General features: G+C 41.7%; 2 protein-coding genes across 12 annotated transcripts in view; one reads left to right on the forward strand and one right to left on the reverse strand.

The window, feature by feature from the left end:
- The window catches only part of sh2d4a (SH2 domain containing 4A), a 47,487-nt gene extending 40,008 nt beyond the window's left edge, over positions 1-7,479 (forward strand). For both annotated transcript variants that reach the window (XM_043674311.2, XM_043674309.2), the window contains exons 8-10: positions 2,227-2,357; positions 3,464-3,684; positions 6,854-7,479. In XM_043674311.2, coding sequence (XP_043530246.1) covers positions 2,227-2,357; positions 3,464-3,684; positions 6,854-6,946 — 445 coding nt within the window. In that variant the 3' untranslated portion in view covers positions 6,947-7,479. The remainder of the gene's footprint in view (positions 1-2,226; positions 2,358-3,463; positions 3,685-6,853) is intronic.
- A 1,645-nt stretch (positions 7,480-9,124) lies between these two features.
- The window catches only part of LOC122539454 (chondroitin sulfate N-acetylgalactosaminyltransferase 1-like), a 229,818-nt gene continuing 220,430 nt past the window's right edge, over positions 9,125-18,512 (reverse strand). For 9 of the 10 annotated variants that reach the window (XM_087979995.1, XM_087979992.1, XM_087979991.1 and 6 more), the window contains one exon: positions 9,125-16,078. In XM_087979995.1, coding sequence (XP_087836121.1) covers positions 15,789-16,078 — 290 coding nt within the window. In that variant the 3' untranslated portion in view covers positions 9,125-15,788. The remainder of the gene's footprint in view (positions 16,079-18,512) is intronic. The other variant, XM_087979996.1, reaches the window with a different exon arrangement.

Consider the following 18,512-nt stretch of genomic DNA (forward strand, 5'->3'; position numbering starts at 1 on the left):
AGGGGTAGGGTTTTGAATGTGTGTACTACTGAACAAACTAATGTGTTTCTGTGAACCTCTGAGTTTTACTCCAGCAAAGAAACCACTTGAGGCAGGAATGAGCAGGCCACGGGAGAACAGTCTGAAATTTCCATCTAAAATTGACTGACTAAACGGGCTGGAGGTATGAGGAAGTCTGATAGCTTAAGTTCTTTCCTGATGAAGGGCTTTTGCCCGAAACGTTGATTCTCCTCCTCGGATGTGGCCTGACCTGCTGTGCTTTTCCAGCACAAGTCTAATCTTAACTCTGATTTCCAGCACCTGCAGTCCTCACTCGCCTGTTTTAAGTTCTTGATCTATTCTTGGGCAGGGATTCTGTGACCTCTGCTACTTAAATGGGTGGCACGGTGGCTCAGTGGTTAGCACTGCTGCCTCACAGCACCAGGGTCCCAGGTTCGTGTGGAGTTTGCACATTCACCCCGTGTCTGCATGGGTTTGCTCCAGTTTACTCCTATAGTCCAAAGATGTGCAGGTCAGGTGAATTGGCCATGCTAATCTAATCTAATCTAAATTGAGCCTGATTACTAAATTATGGAAGAGTACCCACGAATTCTGTCAATTGCAACAGAAACCTCATTGTCCCTTTTGAAATGGACGACAAGTAGTGTTGTGCACTTTCTTTATCAGAGAATTGTGAAAAATGTCTATGTTGAACTATATGTTGTGCTTAAAAGTAAGTGGAAATCGAAGATACTGATAACATTTGCAAAGTGATTTTGGAAAAGGAACAACGTCTCCATGAGATTATGGTGATCGAGTTAAATTTCTTGTACAGCGTGCTATTGCCTATCAGGGAGCTCTCTGAACTATATTGCTGTTCCTTCACTATCACTGGACTAAAATCCTGGAATTCCCTTCCCAACATTCACTTGAAGGTGTACCGACACCTCGTGGACAATATTGGATTAAAGACGTAGCTCATGACCACCTTCTCAATGACGGATAGGCAACAAACACTGGCCTTGCTAATAATGTCCATATGCTGTGAAAATCTGTTGCAAACAAATTATTTGACTATAAACTACGGCACAAGTATTGCTTTCCCACCTCGCTTTATGTTGGAGTCATATGTTGCTGGATGTCACTTTTCTTTCAAAGTGCCCCATCAATTAAGAATGCTTCTCCAAGTTCAGTCTTAGCCAAATAGTTTAAAAGCATGGAGTTTTATCCCAACTTTGCTACTGTACCTGCTAACTCAACTGAGAAAGTACCTTGTGGAGGTGAAGAGATTGGTGAGCAGCAGCAGCAGAGGTGGTGAGGGAAAGATAATTGCCAGCAGTATACTGTATTTCACTTCCATTGTGGCAGTCATAGAGATGTACAGCATGAAAACAGACCCTTCACTTCAACCCATCCATACTAACCAAATATCCTAAATTAATCCAGTCCCATTTGCCAGCACTTGGCCCATTTTCCTCTCAACCTTTCCTATTCATGACCCCAGCACAATGATGAATTAATCAGGGTACACTCATTGACTACTCAGTGCATGTGGATATTACTGGCTGGGCCAACATTTATTGTCCATCTCTAATTACCAGTGAGTCACCCACATTGCTATGGGTCTGTAGTTGGATATAGACCACAGCAGGTAAGGATGGCAGATTTCCTCCCTTTATGGACATTAGTGAATTTGATTTTTTTTACAACATAGTCAAACTTCTCAAGAACTCTTCTTAAAAAAAAAAAATGTCACCATTAGGCTGGTTTTCTTTTCAGTATTTTTATTCAATTCAGATTTTGCCATCTGTTGAGCCAAGATTTGAGCCAATATCACTGGAAGATTAGAGCCTGTGGTTCCAGGTTACAAGTCCAGCAACATAACCACTATGCCAGCACCTCTGTGATAATAACAAAACTGCGAACTAAAGCCTTGTTATTTCTGAGAACGGTGAAAGAAAATGGCCTATTTGTAGATGAAAGGAATGTTGGTTGGGTGGAATTACCTGTTTGTGGTGTACATTCCTTGCAGTCCTGGTCATTAGAAAAACATGCATTCCAAACACAGATTGCATCACTTTAAAGGTGTACCAAAAGTGAAAGGAGGAAAGACACTTATTAGTATACGACCTTACGTGACCTTGTTGGCCCAAGTGCCTTACAGCCACTTTCAAAGTGTAGTCACAACAGAATAGTGTGCCTTTGCTTGTGATTTAATTAATGGCAGTGTTTATTTTTCCATTACAGAAGAGATGTACAAACCCAGAAATCGAGTGAAAACAGCCATGAGAGAATCATCAGATGGTTCAGAGAGCAACAAATCCCACTCCGAGCAGGTTATGAGAAGGACAGTGACGTCATAGCACCCTGGTTTCATGGTAAGCTGTTGGTTTGTTTGGTTTTATTTAACTATGGTGTGTGATCTCTTTTTTTTTTTTGTTGTTGTTGTTCGCTTGTTTTATCTTTTTATCTTCTTTCTCCTCCCCTGCTACCTCCACCCCTACCCAGGTTTCTGTAGGATAGCTCAGCTAACACATCCCAGTAATGGCACCAGATCCCACATTTGGTTCATTGTTTGTTATTCTAATGGGATGGAGTTAGAAGTTCAGCTGTTGGCTTTATTTCTCTCCATCTCTTTGTTTTCCTCTAAACCTCAGTCACTGCTTTCTGCATCAGCTTTTCACAGTAACTTCAGCCATCATCTTAATCCTTTTGCTTTGGAATAATTCTACTTAATGTGCTGAGTTTTCTTAACCTTTTCACATTAGTATTTTGAATTGGAGTTTACCACCATGGGGGACAAAAATCTTCAGGATCAATTTTGTAACTTTCACATTCTCTGTTCCAAAGAGAATAAGTTTCACTTAAATCATCAAAGTGGGTGCCATTCAGCTCATCACAACATTACTGGCTCTTTGGAGGAACACTTCAGTTATTCCCACTTCCCTAATCTTTGCTCTTCACTCTGCATGTTATTCCTTACCAGTTCCTTTTTGAGAGGTTGATTCTGCTGCACATCCTTTGGGCTGTGCATTCTAGACTATAACTCACTGGGATCTTGTAGGGCAGTGGTACTGTCCTTATCTCTGGGCCAGCAGACCCAGGTTTACCTTCCAGTGTTCCAGAAGTGTGTATCAATATCTCTGGACACTTTGATTAGAAAATATTTATAACTTGGTGCATAAATAAACTACGTAAATGAAACGTCCCTAACCTGCCCTCTTAAATCTTTGTCATCGGAAATACAGGCCTTTCCAGCATTGCAAATGGTTTCTTCAAATTGATTTTATATTTGCTTTTTATTTTAAAACCATTCCCTTAACCTGGCTTGCCGATAACACTGGTCTGTGCCTGTTTCTAATCCTGCAAAAGAGCATGCGCTTTGAAATCAATCCACTTTCTTTTTCTAATTTGTCTTGAATCAGTATCCCTAAGCTGAGGAACTGCTGGCTTATTTTCGCTGATTGTGAGAATTTATTTGTAGGAGTTATCACCAGGCAAGAGACTGAGGAGCTTCTGGGGAAAAAAGGAGCTGGTGGGTTTTTGATCCGAATCAGTGAGCGTATAATTGGTTATTGCCTGAGTTATCGAAGCAGCGATGGGTTCAAACACTTCCTGATTGACTCATCGAAGGACTCGTACACCTTCTTTGGCGTGGACCAGTTGCAGCATGCAACACTCGCAGACTTGGTGGAGTACCACAAGGTAAACAACAAAGGAATTCTCCTGTAATATTGCTTCTCCGATTTGTTTCTCTTCCTCCTTTTTTGTTTCTCTCCTCTTGTTGCGACTCCCAATTTGAAGTTGTTGTGACTGCAGAGTGTAGGTCATGTGAGCGACGAGAGCAGTGGGAGTGGAGGTGGGCAGACCGCTGAGACAGCAGGGTGCTACTCAAATGTGGGGTTCTCTCAACCAACTTTTCTCACTGGACGTATCAGGGATCTGTCCTCAAGGGTCTGTCAGTAGGACTGCCCCACTGTTATAAATTAGGAAAGGATAATTTAGAAGGTATTCACAGCTGTTAGACCTCTGTCAGAGCTCAGGGCTACCTTTTAGTGCCTCCAAGCTCCATAATTCAGCTTGTGGCCCCACTGGGGGATTGAGCGCCATGCTTTGGAAAGTTCTGCACTAGAAGTCACTCGAGGGATTCTTGAGCAGCTGCACGGTTCCTCCATGCTGGCTCAGTGGGTAAATATGATCTGTAGCAAGCGAGGGTGGGTGGGGTCTCTGCTATTCTGGTCTATTCAAGGTGAGGCAGGCTCCACTGAGGAACAGCAGTGATAAGTTGATCAGGAGCCTCTGCTCTGGGTTGGCTCCTGGTGAATGTTGCTCGCGATTTGTGAGAGTTAGGTGGTGAACTCCACTGCGATGGCGCTGACAGTTCAGCTTGTTAGCTAAGAGAGGTCGAGATGTTCACTGGGTGTGTTGCTTCCTCTAGCCTCCCACCTCCACCATAGCGAAATGCTTTGGCAGGAGATCCCATTCATTAGAGTCATACAGCATGGAAACGAATTCTTCAGTCCAATCAGTCCATGCCGACCAGAATCCCAAACTAAACTAGTCCCGCTTGCCTAGACTTGGCCCAAATCCCTCCAAACATTTCTTATTCATGTACTTATCCAAATGTCTTTTAAATGTTGTAGTTGTACTCACATCACCACTTCCTCTGGATGTTCATTCCACACGCAAGCCACGTGTGTACTTTTATGTTTAAAAATTGCCCCTTGTGTCTTTTTAAATCTTTCTCCTCTCACCATTTTTTTTTAAATAAAAGATGCCTCCTAGTCTTGAAATCCCCAGGGAAAAAACATCTGCCATTTGCCTTATCTATGCCTCTCATGATTTATAAACATCTGTAAATCACCCCGCAACCTCCTATGCTTCAGGGAAAAAAACTCCCAGCATACCCAGCCTCTCCCCCTGTCAAACCCTCCATTCAATTTTGTGTTTGGCACTTGTTTCAATTTGACTTGCTGAAAAGTCTAGTGACAGTAACATGTCAGAAGTTTTTGATTTAAAGAAACTGCAGTAACCATGTGAGTGAAGTAAGTTTTTTTTATTGTCGGGTGGAAGGGAAACCGAGATCCCTATTCCAGAGAGATCATTACTGGCACTGATCCAAGAACCTCAGCTGTATTATGTCTCAATGCTATTTGTATCTTTTTGCTACATAAATGTGAACGTTTTCTTTAAAATTCCCCGATGTATCATTGAGGTTGAATATACTGCCACTGACTGCCAGCTCATCAGTCACCCTCCGATCCAGCAGCTACATTGAAAATTCCCAGCGTTGAAGTTATGAGTAAACATTCAATTGCAGACAGGTAGAAGTAGAACTTGCCCATGGAGTATCTGGGTCAATTCCTTGCAGTAAAGATCTTTTTAAAGCTGGTCAAGGTGTGACAAAAAAAATTATCCTTGCTGTAGTTTTAGCACCTCACTTCAAGTTGCCTTTCAGAGAGCACTTCATAGCACATTTTGCAACCTGAGTCAGTCGCAGAATTACTTACCTCACTCAACGTTTGGGTTGAAATTTAACTGATTTTCTGAGTTGCTTAACAAATCTTCTGAAAGTAGTTAAAGCCCATCTGAAGTAGATTAGCATTAATCCAGTAGTTACCGTGACCAGTAAAGCAAAGTGAAATCCCAGCTGGCAGTGGAGATACCAATTCAAGATCACTACGGGGGGATCATTTTGTAATATGATGGGTTAGCGGAGAAGATAAATATTTGACCCTTGCCTAGGGAGTGTGATCTCATCCAGCTCTGCTCATTATCCCCTCCTGTATGAAGTTTATTGCTAGGAAATGACATCAATGTATACTGTCTGCTTGTCTTATGCAGTCCAATTTCTGCCGCCCCCGCCCCCCTCATCCCAGCTCCTTTTTTTGTTGGTCTTCCCTACATCCTGTGGCAAGAACGTTTCCTCTCCCTATCTCCTCTTCAATATCTTCCTATTCTTGGCCTCATTGCCAACTTCCAGTGGCTTTCCCACTCACCTTATGCCCCAAATGGTTACCTTCTCCTGATTTTGCTCCTGACTTATGTAAATTGGTGGAATGAGATGTCTGTATTAGGGCGGCATGGGGACTCCTGGGTTAGCACTGCTGCCTCAGCACTAGGACTCTGATTTGATTCCACCCTTGGATGACTCTGTGCAAACTCCACTCAGAAATTCTCCCCGTTTCTGCTGGATGCTCTGGTTATCCTCCCACAGTCCAAAGGTGTGCAGGTTAGGTGAATTGGCCTAGGGAAATGCAGGGTTACAGGGATAGGGTGAGGGGTTGGGTCTGGGTGACCTGCTGTTTGGAGGGTCAGTGTGGACTTGATGGGCTGAATGGCTTACTTCCACACTGCAGGGATTCAATGATTAATTGTCCATATAATGGCACATGGGCAGCGGAATGTGCCTACGGAATGTTAAATTGGCCCATACCTTCAAATCCACTAATCAGGAGATTATGTAGTCCAGCCTACAGACTCTGTATCCTATAATTCAGCCTCCTACTGTTCCAGCTGGCTAAGTATGTTTCATATCAAACCTAGAGATATGATCGTAGCAACATGTCGCGTTCCAGACACAGCCAGTGTATTGATAACACTGGTTTAGTGCAAGTTTGGGTTTGATGCTTTTTCTGGTGTCTGCAGTTTAGAAGGCATCAGGAAACATTAGGAATTTTCCACAACAAAGCATCCATAAGCCTTGTTACTGCATGGCAAGTGATTTGGAAGATGTGAAGAAATAATAATAATAATAAACCTATTCCATATTTAAAGGTGTGTACTTTATATGTTTGATTTACTAAACACTGTCCTCATGTGGACAATATATACAACTGCTCTGTTTCCTAAACTTTAGCCTTCCTGTTGACAGGAGGAGCCAATCACATTAGCAGGTGCTGAGCTTTTACTTGAAGCATGTGGCCAGTGCAGAGATCCACCAGACTATGCCCATCTCTTCAACTGAGCCTCTCCAAACTGAGATGCTGCCATGTCCAATGAACTCTCCCTTCGAAATGTTCACTTTAGTGGACAATTGAGCAAGGTAACTATGGTCCAGCAAAGAATTACACCTCTTAAGAAGCTATTGCTATGCAAGAAGAATATTGATTGCATTCAAAGTGGGACAGTATTTATTCATTTAAACCTGACCTAATTATTCAAGAACAAATGATTTTGCATTCAGGGTCATATCTGTTACTATTTTGCTTTGAAGGGACATAGCATTTGTTAACAAGGTTTTATGGTACATTTTTGTATATTGTAGGTTAGGAATCCTTTTTGGTAATGTGCAAGGTCTATAAGCTATCAAGTCCTTTTTTTATTTTACTAATATATACTGGATATATTGTAAAGCTGATCTGTAATATTCCATTCTCTTACTATTAGCAACGTACACTTCTTAATCAATATGTAATGGAAGAAATGTATTTTCAGACAACTGCCATGATAAACTGTGACATTCAGATGATTTTAAAAATAAAGGAGATGAAAAGAGCAGAGTCTGTGTAAGTATCTGCTTTCTGACGAGTATTGCTGTTGTCTGTGCGATGTCTGCTCCTTGCTACAGAGTCTGTCTACCTCGAGCAGGTGCCTGGAGAAAATAAGAGCTGAGGAACACAACAGGGTAGTTTGGGGACAGCAAGAAACTGGACAGTACAGCAGATCACCAAGAAAGCACAAGCACAGCATTAAGGAGAGTAGGAGCACAGAGGAAGTGGTGAACACGTCTGGCGGCTACACACTGGCTCAGCTTTGACAACTATGCTACAAAGTGCACACTTGCATCTATTTCCTTAGCTCATGTTTCCTGGAACAACCAATACATTGAAGCCAGAAGCTACAGATCAAGACCACTCTTCAGAATCAAGAGCAGCTGACCAGGAGAGTGTCTCACTCTTACTACTGCCAATCTAGCAATCCCTTGGATTGTTCACTTTTTTTTAAGGCTAATTGTGTTCCCAAACCCCTTGGAGGGCATCCATTGAGTCCAGTTTGAGAACCATTGTTGTAGACAGATTACAATTCGATCCAAATCGGAATATAATGTCCCACTGTTTATTAAATACCAAACACAATGAACAAGTGTAATAATGACCACTTGATTTTTTTTTTTAAATTCAACATACCAATGCTCACAGGCACAGCAACCACACAACGGTCTTGTTTTTGACCAGTCTTAAATAGAATATGTTGGTTTCATACATTTTTATGAATTGGATTTACTGAGAGCCAGTAAGGAAGTCACCACTAGTTGGGTTATTTAATTGAATTCAGTCTATGAAAAGATCTTGAAGAAGTTCTAATATCTGTAATGATACAAAAGGCCTAGCCATGTAGTCATACAGCACGGAAACAGACCTTTCAGTCCAACTTGTCTGCACTGACCAGACATCCCAATCTCTCTCAATCCCATTTATACCACACAATTCTACTAAACCCTTCCTATTCTTATAACCACCCGAATGCCTTTTAGATGTTGTCATTGTAACCACCACCACCACTTCCTCTGGCAGCTCATTCCATACACTCAACACCCTCTGTGTTTAAAATGTTACCCCTCAGGACCTTTTTTGTTTAAAAAAAAATCCCCCCCCTTAAACTTATGCCCTCTAGTTTTGGACTCCCACCTCCCACCCTAGGGAAAAAGACCTTGGCTATTCACCCTATCCATCCCCCTCATGATTTTATAAACCTCTACACAGTCAGCCCTCAACCTCCAATGCTCCAGGAAGAAAAGCCCCAGCCTATTCAGCCTCTCCCTATAATTCAAAGCCTCCAATCCCAGCAACCTTTCTGCACCCTCTCTGCAGCATCTGCTTTGGTGTTGTCCAATAAAATGCAATCCACAGTGAGGGCATTGTTGCTGGTTGTTCCATCCACTAAAATTGTATTCCTCGTTTCCCATTTAGAAAAAAACAAGCTTCAGTTGAGCCCAATGCCACTGAGGCAGTGATTATCAGAAATCACTTTGCTTTCCTGTCTGGATTGATTGGGAATCAGAAAATAGGTAGCTGACAAAATTGGTAAGGGCACGTTAAGGCGCATGCTGCTCTCGAAACCACGAACAAGGTTGTGGGAGGGAGAGGATATGTTACTTTGACTCTCAATGACCCTTCAAGTAGTTAAGAATCACACTGCAATGTGGAGATAGCTATGTTTATTGTGAAACTTGTTCATTGTTCAGCATTTATACAAAACACCCTAAACAGCACAATTTTAGCTTACCTGAAGTCAGTTACTGTACAGTATTTTACAGTGAACTTAAATTACCAACATTTTTAAAATGTAAATGCATTGATATCTACAGAACAGCATAGGATACAACGAAAATCTTTAATGTATTTCAATAGGGCTGGGTGAATTTTGATTTTCTGGTCCATTTAATTTCGTACCAAGCTTCTTCATGCTAGTGGTCAAACTGAAGGAAAGCTTTTGTGTATCAAGTAACCCAGTCTGAGCCTCAAATTTTGCACAGTGCTAATTGTTAGGCCCCAAATGTGTTTCAAAATCAGTGTGAACTAGGAAGGATTTTGCGTATGTGGAGAGAAATTATTCCAAATGGCAGGAGGGCCAGTAACTAGACGACACATATTAAGATTAAAAATAATTGGCAAAAGATCTAGGGACAATGGTTAGGACTCTAACCCAATATAGATGATGTAGCCAATATGTAAAACATATCAACCTGAAAATACTAGATTGGCAGCAGTAAGAGTGAGAGACTCTGCTGATTAGCTGTTCTTGATTATGAAGAGTGTTCTTGAGCTATAGCTTCTGGCTTCAATGTATTGGGTGTTCCAGGAAACATGAGCTAAGGAAATGGATGTAAGTGTGCACTTTGTTCACTTTCAGCCAGGAGAAGGAAAAATACTAGAGAGATGAGATTTTCTTGTACATCTATCTATGATCTGGCTTACTGCCCAAATAGTCACGGAAACTGCTCCAATAGTAACTTTCTGAAGGGAATCTGATATTTATGATAAACATTGGGTTAGGGGGAACAGAACAAGGGAGTGAGACTAATTCAATAAATCATTGCAAAGAGCTAGCACAAGCATAAGTGGCCAAATGGCCGCCTGCTCCCTAGAAGTAAATGAATCAATATTGAGTTGAAGTGTAAAACAGGATAGAAATGTGTAATTCATATCTATAAGAAAGTGCTGGACCACAAGTGGTGAGTGATCTGTTTGATCAATAGCATGTAATCTAGGTACATTATTTAAATTGAGAATGCCCAGCCTCTAGTTTAAGTAATTTATAAATCCAGTTAATGTAAACATTTTGTTTAACACTAAAGCTTTTATAAAACTTCAAAATTAACAGCACTTCACAAACCTGAAATCAACAGATGACTGTACAAATACTGCATAGATTTTAATTAACATATTCAGTCCAGGGTATTTTACAAAATTACTGTAACATTCCTGTATTTTTAAAAAAAATACCCTGGATATATCAAGTCTATCAGATTCTACTGTTGCAAAAGAAGGTAAGGTCTGTCTTTTCCTTCTCCTTTGCCCTCTCACACTCATACCATCAAGTGCCGCATTCTGGAGGGAACAGAAAAAGCTTAGTGTACTTGGGTCCTGTTTGTGATTAATGAGAGTTCATACGTGGGCCACAGCTTGGGAAATACACTATCTCCTAGTGGGCCTACCTAGTTGGAGCATTTGTGGTTGAGTGTAAGTGGACAGGTAATAAACACACCATTCACCAGAGGGTCATGGAAATTACCGTTGACCCTGTGTCTTAAGAAATCAGATGCCCATTTACACAAACATTGAAATTACAATTGTAAAGTGCAAACTAGTTTTAATGAAATCTGGTTTCAATCATGCAGCGTTTTGGTAGCTTAATTTGTGTATATTGTACCCCAAACCCACCACCACCTGAGAATGAGTACAAACACGTGTTATTTAGATTATATTTGTTCCTAAGGAATGGTTTCTCCCCAAAGGGCATTTTTTTTCCTTAAAATTTTGAACCTAATATATTTCTGTGATTGGTGCTGTTGGAGATGTGACCTCCACTATACTGGGGATATTGTGAATTCTGATTGATAGATTGCCTGCTAAAACCCAAATCCTCTCTTAAAAACCATTGCGTTTCTAAAGTTGGGAGGCCAAAGTTCCTGCAAGGTATTGGCTAAACAAATGCTACAGACTGTCAGCAATACCTTCAAATGTGTACACCAAGGTGCTGGAAGTCTCCAGAAACTGGAGTTAGCCATTACTTTTTCTAATATTTGATATGACTTTCAAGATATTTGCTGCGAAATACTCAAACTCTCATTCCATTTTAACCATGGCTTTCTTTGCTGCTTGAAGCAACTTCCCATCTGTGTTTACCAAGGCTGCTTCTGCAGCATCTCAAAACCATGAAACCATCCACTTCAAATGTCAAGACCGATGGGTCATGTCAATATCAGCAGCTTCAGGTCCCATATCATCCTGAACTGGATAGCAGATTGCAGGAAGGCAAATTATATCTAACCTCCCTAATTGTCAGAGGAAAATTGAGAAACAAAGTTGTAAGGAGATCTCCGCTATCTGTAAGAATAACACGGCATGGTGGCTCAGTGGTTAGCACTGCTGCCTCGCAGCACCAGGGTCCCAGGTTCAATTCCAGCCTTGGATGACTGTCTGTGTGGAGTGATGGAAGAGGATAGACCAGATCTAAAAGTTGAATTTCTAAATTGGAGAAAGGCTAATTTTGATGACATTGGGCAAGAACTTACAAAAGCTGATTGGGGGCAGATGTTTGCAGGTAAGTGAACGGCTGGAAAATGGGAAGCCTTCAGAAATGAGAACTAGAATCCAGAGAAAGTATATTCCTGTTAGGGGGAAGGTAAAGTCTAGTAGGTGTAGGGAATGCTAGATAACTAAAGAAATTGAGGTTTTGGTTAAGAAAAAGAAGAAAGCATATGTCCAGGTATAGACAAGATAGATCGAGTGAATCCTTAAGAGTTTAAAGGCAGTAGGAGTATACTTGAGAGAAATCAGGTGGGCAAAAGGGGGACATGAGATAGCTTTGGCAAATAGAGTTAAGGAGAATCCAAAGGGTTTTTACAAATACATTTGAAGGACAAAAGGGTAACTAGGGAGAGAAAATGGCCTCAAAGATCAGTAAGGTGGCCTTTTTTTGTGGAGTTGCAGGAGATGGGGGTGATATGAAACGAGTATTTTTTTTGCATCAGTACTTACTATGGAAAAAGACATGTAAGATATAGAATGTAGGGAAATAGATGGTGACCTCTTGAAAAATGTCCATATTACTGAGAAGGAAGTGCTGGATGTCTTGATCTGCATAAAGGTGGATAAATCACCAGGACCTGATCAGGTGTACCCTAGAACTCTGGGAAACTAGAGAAGTGATTGCTGGGACTCTTACTGAGATATTTGTATCATCGATAGTCACAGGTGAGGTGCCAGAAGACTAGAGGTGAGCCTGATATCAGTGGTAGGCAAGTTGTTGGAGGGAAGCCTGAGGGACAGGGTGTACATGTATTTGGAAAGGCCAGGACTGATTACGGATAGTCAACATGGCTTTGTGTGGGGAAATGGTGTTTCTCAAACTTGATTAAGTTTGCTGGGTCTGCTACTTTTCTTCATTTGTATAAATGATTTGGATGTCAGTATAAGAGGTATAGTTAGTAAGTTTGCAGATGACACCAAAATTGGAGGTGTAGTGGACAGCGAAAAAGGTTACCTCAGATTATAACGGGATCTTGATGAGATGGGCCAATGGGCTGAGAAGTGGCAGATGGAGTTTAATTCGGACAAATGTGAGGTGCTGCACTTTGTGAAAGCAAATCTTAGCAGGACTTATACACTTAATGGTAAGGCCCTCGGGAGTGTTGCTGAACAAAGAGACCTTGGAGTGCAGGTTCATAACTCCTTGAAAGTGGAGAAGGCATTTGGTATGTTTTCATTTTAATAGGCAGAGTATTGAGTACAGGAGTTGAAGTCCTGTTGTGGCTGTACAGCTCATTGTGTAGGCCACTGTTGGAATATTGCATTCAATTCTGGTCTCCTTCCTATCGGAAGGATGTTGCGAAACTTGAAAGGGTTCAGAAAAGATTTACAAGAATGTTGCCAGGGTTGGAGGATTTGAGCTAGAAGGAGAGATTGAATAGGCTGGGGCTGGGGCTGGAGTGTCAGAGCTGAGGGGTGACCTTATAGAGGATTATAAAATCCTGACGGGCATGGATAAGATAAATAGACAAAGTTTTTTTTTCCCCCCTATGAGAGGACATAGTTTAGGGTGAGAGGGGAAAGATATAAGAGACCTAAAGGGCAACCTTTTCACGCAGAGGTTGGCATGTGTATGGAATGAGCTGCCAGAGGAAGTGGTGGAGGCTGGTACAATTACAACATTTAAGAGGCATCTGGATGGGTATATGAATAGGAAGGGTTTTGAGGGATATGGGCCGGGTGCTGGCAGGTGGGACTAGATTGGATTGGGATATCTGGTCAGCATGGATGAGTAGGACTGAAGGGTCTGTTTCCGTGCTGTACATCTGACTCTCCTGCAAGAGCAACTAGAGATTGCCAGTGAGAGCCCATATCCTGAATACTACGTTTCCAAAACAATTCTCCTCTGGATATCTGAAACAAAAACAGAAGTTGCAGGAAAAGCTCAGCAGGTCTGGTAGCATCTGTGAAGAGAAATCAAAGTTAACATTAAGGGTTCGCTGTCCCTTCCTCAGAACGGGAATGCTGCCAGACCTGCTGAGCTTTTCCCGCAACTTCTGTTTTTCTCCTGATTTCCAGCATCTGCAGTTCTTTCGGTTTCTCTTCTAGGCACATGTAATTTCCGTCTGCCTCCGGACAGTTACTTCAGAGATCAGAAATAACTGAGGCCAGTCCTCTTGCCTCTGAACCCACAACTGAGTTGAAGTAAATGATGACTGCAATGCAATGGTTCAACTCTAAAATGAATTTTATAATTCCAGTAGAATTGAAGCAATGGATACAGTACATTCCATGGGGTTTTCCCAATCTATTTCCTGCTCTACCTGATTTTAGAAGAATGAAAGGTGCTTGTGAAATGTAATTTGTGATAGAACCTGTTATTCCAACTACTGTTAAAACAAAGTTTGTGAGAAAGAACTTTAAGGCAGGAATGTCCACGGTTCATTACCATTATTGTTCATACGTGACCTCACTACACTGTACAATGTTTGTTTATTTTAAGTAAGGTTTCCACTTTCTCGAGAGCAAGCTGCCAGAAGTTAAATTTAGTAAACGAAAGTGCAATTGCAACAGCTTGAGTCCTTAATTCATGTGGAATATTTGAACTATAATATCCCCTCTGCATCCTGTATTAGTGAGAGTAGGTTTACAGCTTAGCTTCTGTCAGCCACCTCTTTGGGATCAGAGTATGATCACCTGCAATCTGTTGGCCATCTGATGATTCTTTTGCTTTTGGTCAACACTTGGATATGTTGCTGCTGAGTTTGCCAGGAAGCAGTTCAAAACAGCCCTCCTGCTTTTATCTGAGGAGATGAAGACCTACCAAATAGGCTAGATAAAATATCCAGCTTGCAGCAACTGAACCTTCGTATGGAATGTTGTACATGGGAGTGAAGAAGATGCAATACAAATACTTCATTAGCGGTGCATCAAAATAGACACACCAAGTCATGAGGAATCTTCATGAACATTTAAAGGGAGCAATCCACTGTATAGCCGCAAACAACTCTGCTAACAAAGCATGTGTCAGAGCAAGTCCTTCAATAAATCTTCGAAGGAAGGAATAAAGATATCGTCCAGTGCCTAAACCAAAATTCCGCCTTTTGAAAAGACATTATTTCTTCTTTTGTCCCATCACTGGCTGTAAAGGTTTGTACGTCAGAAAAATAGCTGTCGTGTTTCCTCCTTAACAAGTTAGTTCACAGTAAATTGTCATCCATTTTAAAAAAAACTTTGGGCCGTTCAGAGATATGATAAGGTGCTTTATAACAGTAAGCTGTTTGACAGTGCACTGGTCAGACTGCACCTTGACTATTATGTCTGGTTCAGTTTTGCGGAGTCAATGGGAGACATGCACTTGCTGGAGGCAATGCAGACCACGGCCTTGAGGTTGATTTCCCCATTGTCAGAGGACTGAGTTTGAAAGCAATCTTTCCAATACTTGTACTCTTCAGCCTTGAACGGAGCTCACTGCAGGCAATCTTAGAGTTACAAAAAAGCAAACCGAATAGAAAATGGTACATTAGATTATGAAATGGCCATGGGATTGCAGGTAAAAAAAGGTCAATTTAAGAATGATCAACTGATGGAGTGAATAGAGTAGGGTGGTTGGAGGTTAATAATTAGGACAGTGTTGGAAGAATATACTAGAACAGGCCAAATAGGCTTCTTTGTCCATATTTACCATAAGATTTATGACTAGCCTAAGTGACCGCTTCCAGCCATGAACTATTGATCATTTCTTCAGAGCAATCTTTGACAAAAAGATGCCACCCTTTTAATGAGAATATTTAAATACTATACACATGTGCACACTGCAGTGTCAGTGACCCAAGGGGCCAGCATTCAATTTCATCTCTCTCACTGAGCAATGGAATTTATCTTAATTAACCTCTGACTGATTCTGATGTTATGGACGTTCCAAACTATAAATCTAACTGGTGGCATGTGCTTGACTTTCACTTGGGTCGAAGGAGAACAACATTAACTGTAATGTAGCAGAGGCATTTCACATTGTAGGACACAACTTGAAAACAATTTGTTTCCGTAACAGGCCGCCAGGCCATCAGTGTCAGGTCCCTGGTGATCAAGGAAATGCAGCCTGGCCTGCTCTTATGTCTTCTTCACACTGGTCTTGTGTCGCTGTTTACGGAGATGAGCTTCGATCTCGTGCCTGAAGACCAGCATTCCCAGCTGGGCATGGGAGGCCTCATTCATGGCTTTAGACTGCATGCACATGCGGTACTGCTCAGGGGTCAGCTCATCCACACACCGCTTCTCGTGCCAAAGGTGGAAGAGTCCGCGGACCGGTGTTCGAATCACTACCAGGTCGCTGTGCAGATATTTGCGGTAGAGGTGAACATCCTCACCACCCCAACCTTTTATGTCCAAGTCAAAACCACCTGGAAGAACAGATGTTCAGACATTTCACAACCAAACTGAAACAAAGGTTTGCAACATTCCCCACTCCAATGACAAGTGAGGTGTGCCCTGGACTAAGGTTAATCAAACTACTAAAATATCAAGGACAGAGATATGTAAATATTAATAAAAACTCCCTCATAGAACATTACACTTAATATGTCACAAAAATACATGACCCACTCTCACTAGTATCGTCACATATGGATAAGGAAGGACACCACTTTGACTGGGACAACACATCTATCCTAGGACAGGCTAAACAGAGACAAGCACGAGAATTCCTAGAAGCATGGCATTCCAACCAGAACTCAAATTGAGAAACACATTGAACCTGTACAAGAAGGACGGATTGCACCTAAATTGGAAGGGGACTAATATACTGGCAGGGAGATTTGCTACAGCTGCTCGGGAGGATTTAAACTAGTAAGGTGGGGGTGGGCAAGGGTTGGGACCCAGGGAGATAGTGAGGAAAGAGATCAATCTGAGACTGGTACAGTTGAGAACAGAAGCGAGTCAAACAGTCAGGGCAGGCAGGGACAAGGTAGGACTAATAAATTAAACTGCATTTATTTCAATGCAAGGGGCCTAACAGGGAAGGTAGATGAACTCAGGGCATGGTTAGGAACATGGGACTGGGATATCATAGCAATTACAGAAACATGGATCAGGGATGGGCAGGACTGGCAGCTTAATGTTCCAGGATACAAATGCTGCAGGAAGGATAGAAAGGGAGGCTAGAGAGGAGGGGAAGTGGCGTTTTTGATCAGGGATAGCATTACAACTGTACTGAGGGAGGATATTCCTGGAAAGACATCCAGGGAAGTTATTTGGGTGGAACTGAGAAATAAGAAAGGGATGATCACCTTATTGGGATTGTATTATACACCCCCTAATAGTCAGAGGGAAATTGAGAAACAAACTTGTAAGGAGATGTCAGCTATCTGTAAGAATAATAGGGTGATTATGGTAGGGGATTTTAACTTTCCAAACATAGACTGGGACTGCCATTGTGTTAAAAGTTTAGATGGAGATGAATTTCTTAAGTGTGTACAAGAAAATTTTCTGATTCAGTATGTGGATGTACCTACTAGAGAAGGTGCAAAACTTTACCTATTGTTGGGAAATAAGACAGGGCAGGTGACTGAGGTATCAGTGGGGGAGCACTTTGGGATCAGCGACCATAATTCTATTCGTTTTAAAATAGTAATGGAAAAGGATAGACCAGACCTAAAAGTTGAAGTTCTAAATTGGAAAAAAGCCAATTTTGACGGTATTAGGCAAGAACTTTCAAAAGCTGATTGGTAGCAGAGGTTCACAATAAAGGGATGGCTGGAAAATGGGAAGCCTTCAGAAATGAGATAAAGAGAATCCAGAGAAAGTATATTCCTGTTAGGGTGAAAGGGAAGGCTGGTAGGTATCGGGAATGCTGAATGACTAAAGAAATTCAGGGTTTGGTTAAGAAAAAAAAGGAAGCATATGTAAGGTATAGACAGATAGATCGAGTGAATCCTTGGAAGAGTATAAAAGCAGTAGCAGTATACTTAAGAGGGAAATCAGGAGTGCAAAAAGGGGACATGAGATAGCTTTGACAAATAGAATTAAGGAGAGTCCAAAGGGTTTCTACAAATACATTAAGGACAAAAGGGTAACTGGGGAGAGAATAGGGCCCCTCAAAGATCAACAAGGTGGCTTTGTGTGGAGCTGCAGAAAATGGGGGAGATTCTAAACAAGTATTTTGCATCAGTATTTACTGTGGAAAAGGACATGGAAGATATTGACTGTAGGGAAATAGATGGTGACAGCTTGCAAAATGTCCAGATTGCAGAGGAGGAAGTGCTGGATGTGATCTATATGGACTTCAGTAAGGCATTCGACAAAGTTCCCCATAGGAGACTGGTGAGCAAGGTTAGATCTCACGGAATACAGAGAGAACTAGCCATTTGGATACAGAACTGGCTCAAAGGTAGAAGGCAGAGAGGGTGGTGGTGAAGGTTGTTTTTCAGACTGGAGGCCTGTGACCAGTGGAGTGCCACAAGGATCGGTGCTGGGTCCTCTACTTTTTGTCATTTACATAAATGATTTGGATGTGAGCATAAGAGGTACAGTTAATAATTTTGCAGACGACCCCAAGATTGGAGGTGTAGTGGACAGCGAAGAGGGTTACCTCAGATTACAACAAGATCTTGACCAGATGGGCCAATGGGCTGAGAAGTGGTAGATGGAGTTTAATTTAGTTAAATGTGAGGTGCTGCATTTTGGGAAAGCAAATCTTAGCAGGACTTATACACTTAATGGTAAGGTCCTAGGGAGTGTTGCTGAACAAAGAGACCTTGGAGTGCAGGTTCATAGCTCCTTGAAAGTGGAGTTGCAGGTAGATAGGATAGTGAAGAAGGCATTGGGTACGCTTTCTTT

Source organism: Chiloscyllium plagiosum, unplaced genomic scaffold (assembly GCF_037043375.1).
Source record: "Chiloscyllium plagiosum isolate Xiang-an unplaced genomic scaffold, Cpla_swu_hap1 HiC_scaffold_36, whole genome shotgun sequence".
Lineage (NCBI taxonomy): Eukaryota > Metazoa > Chordata > Chondrichthyes > Orectolobiformes > Hemiscylliidae > Chiloscyllium > Chiloscyllium plagiosum.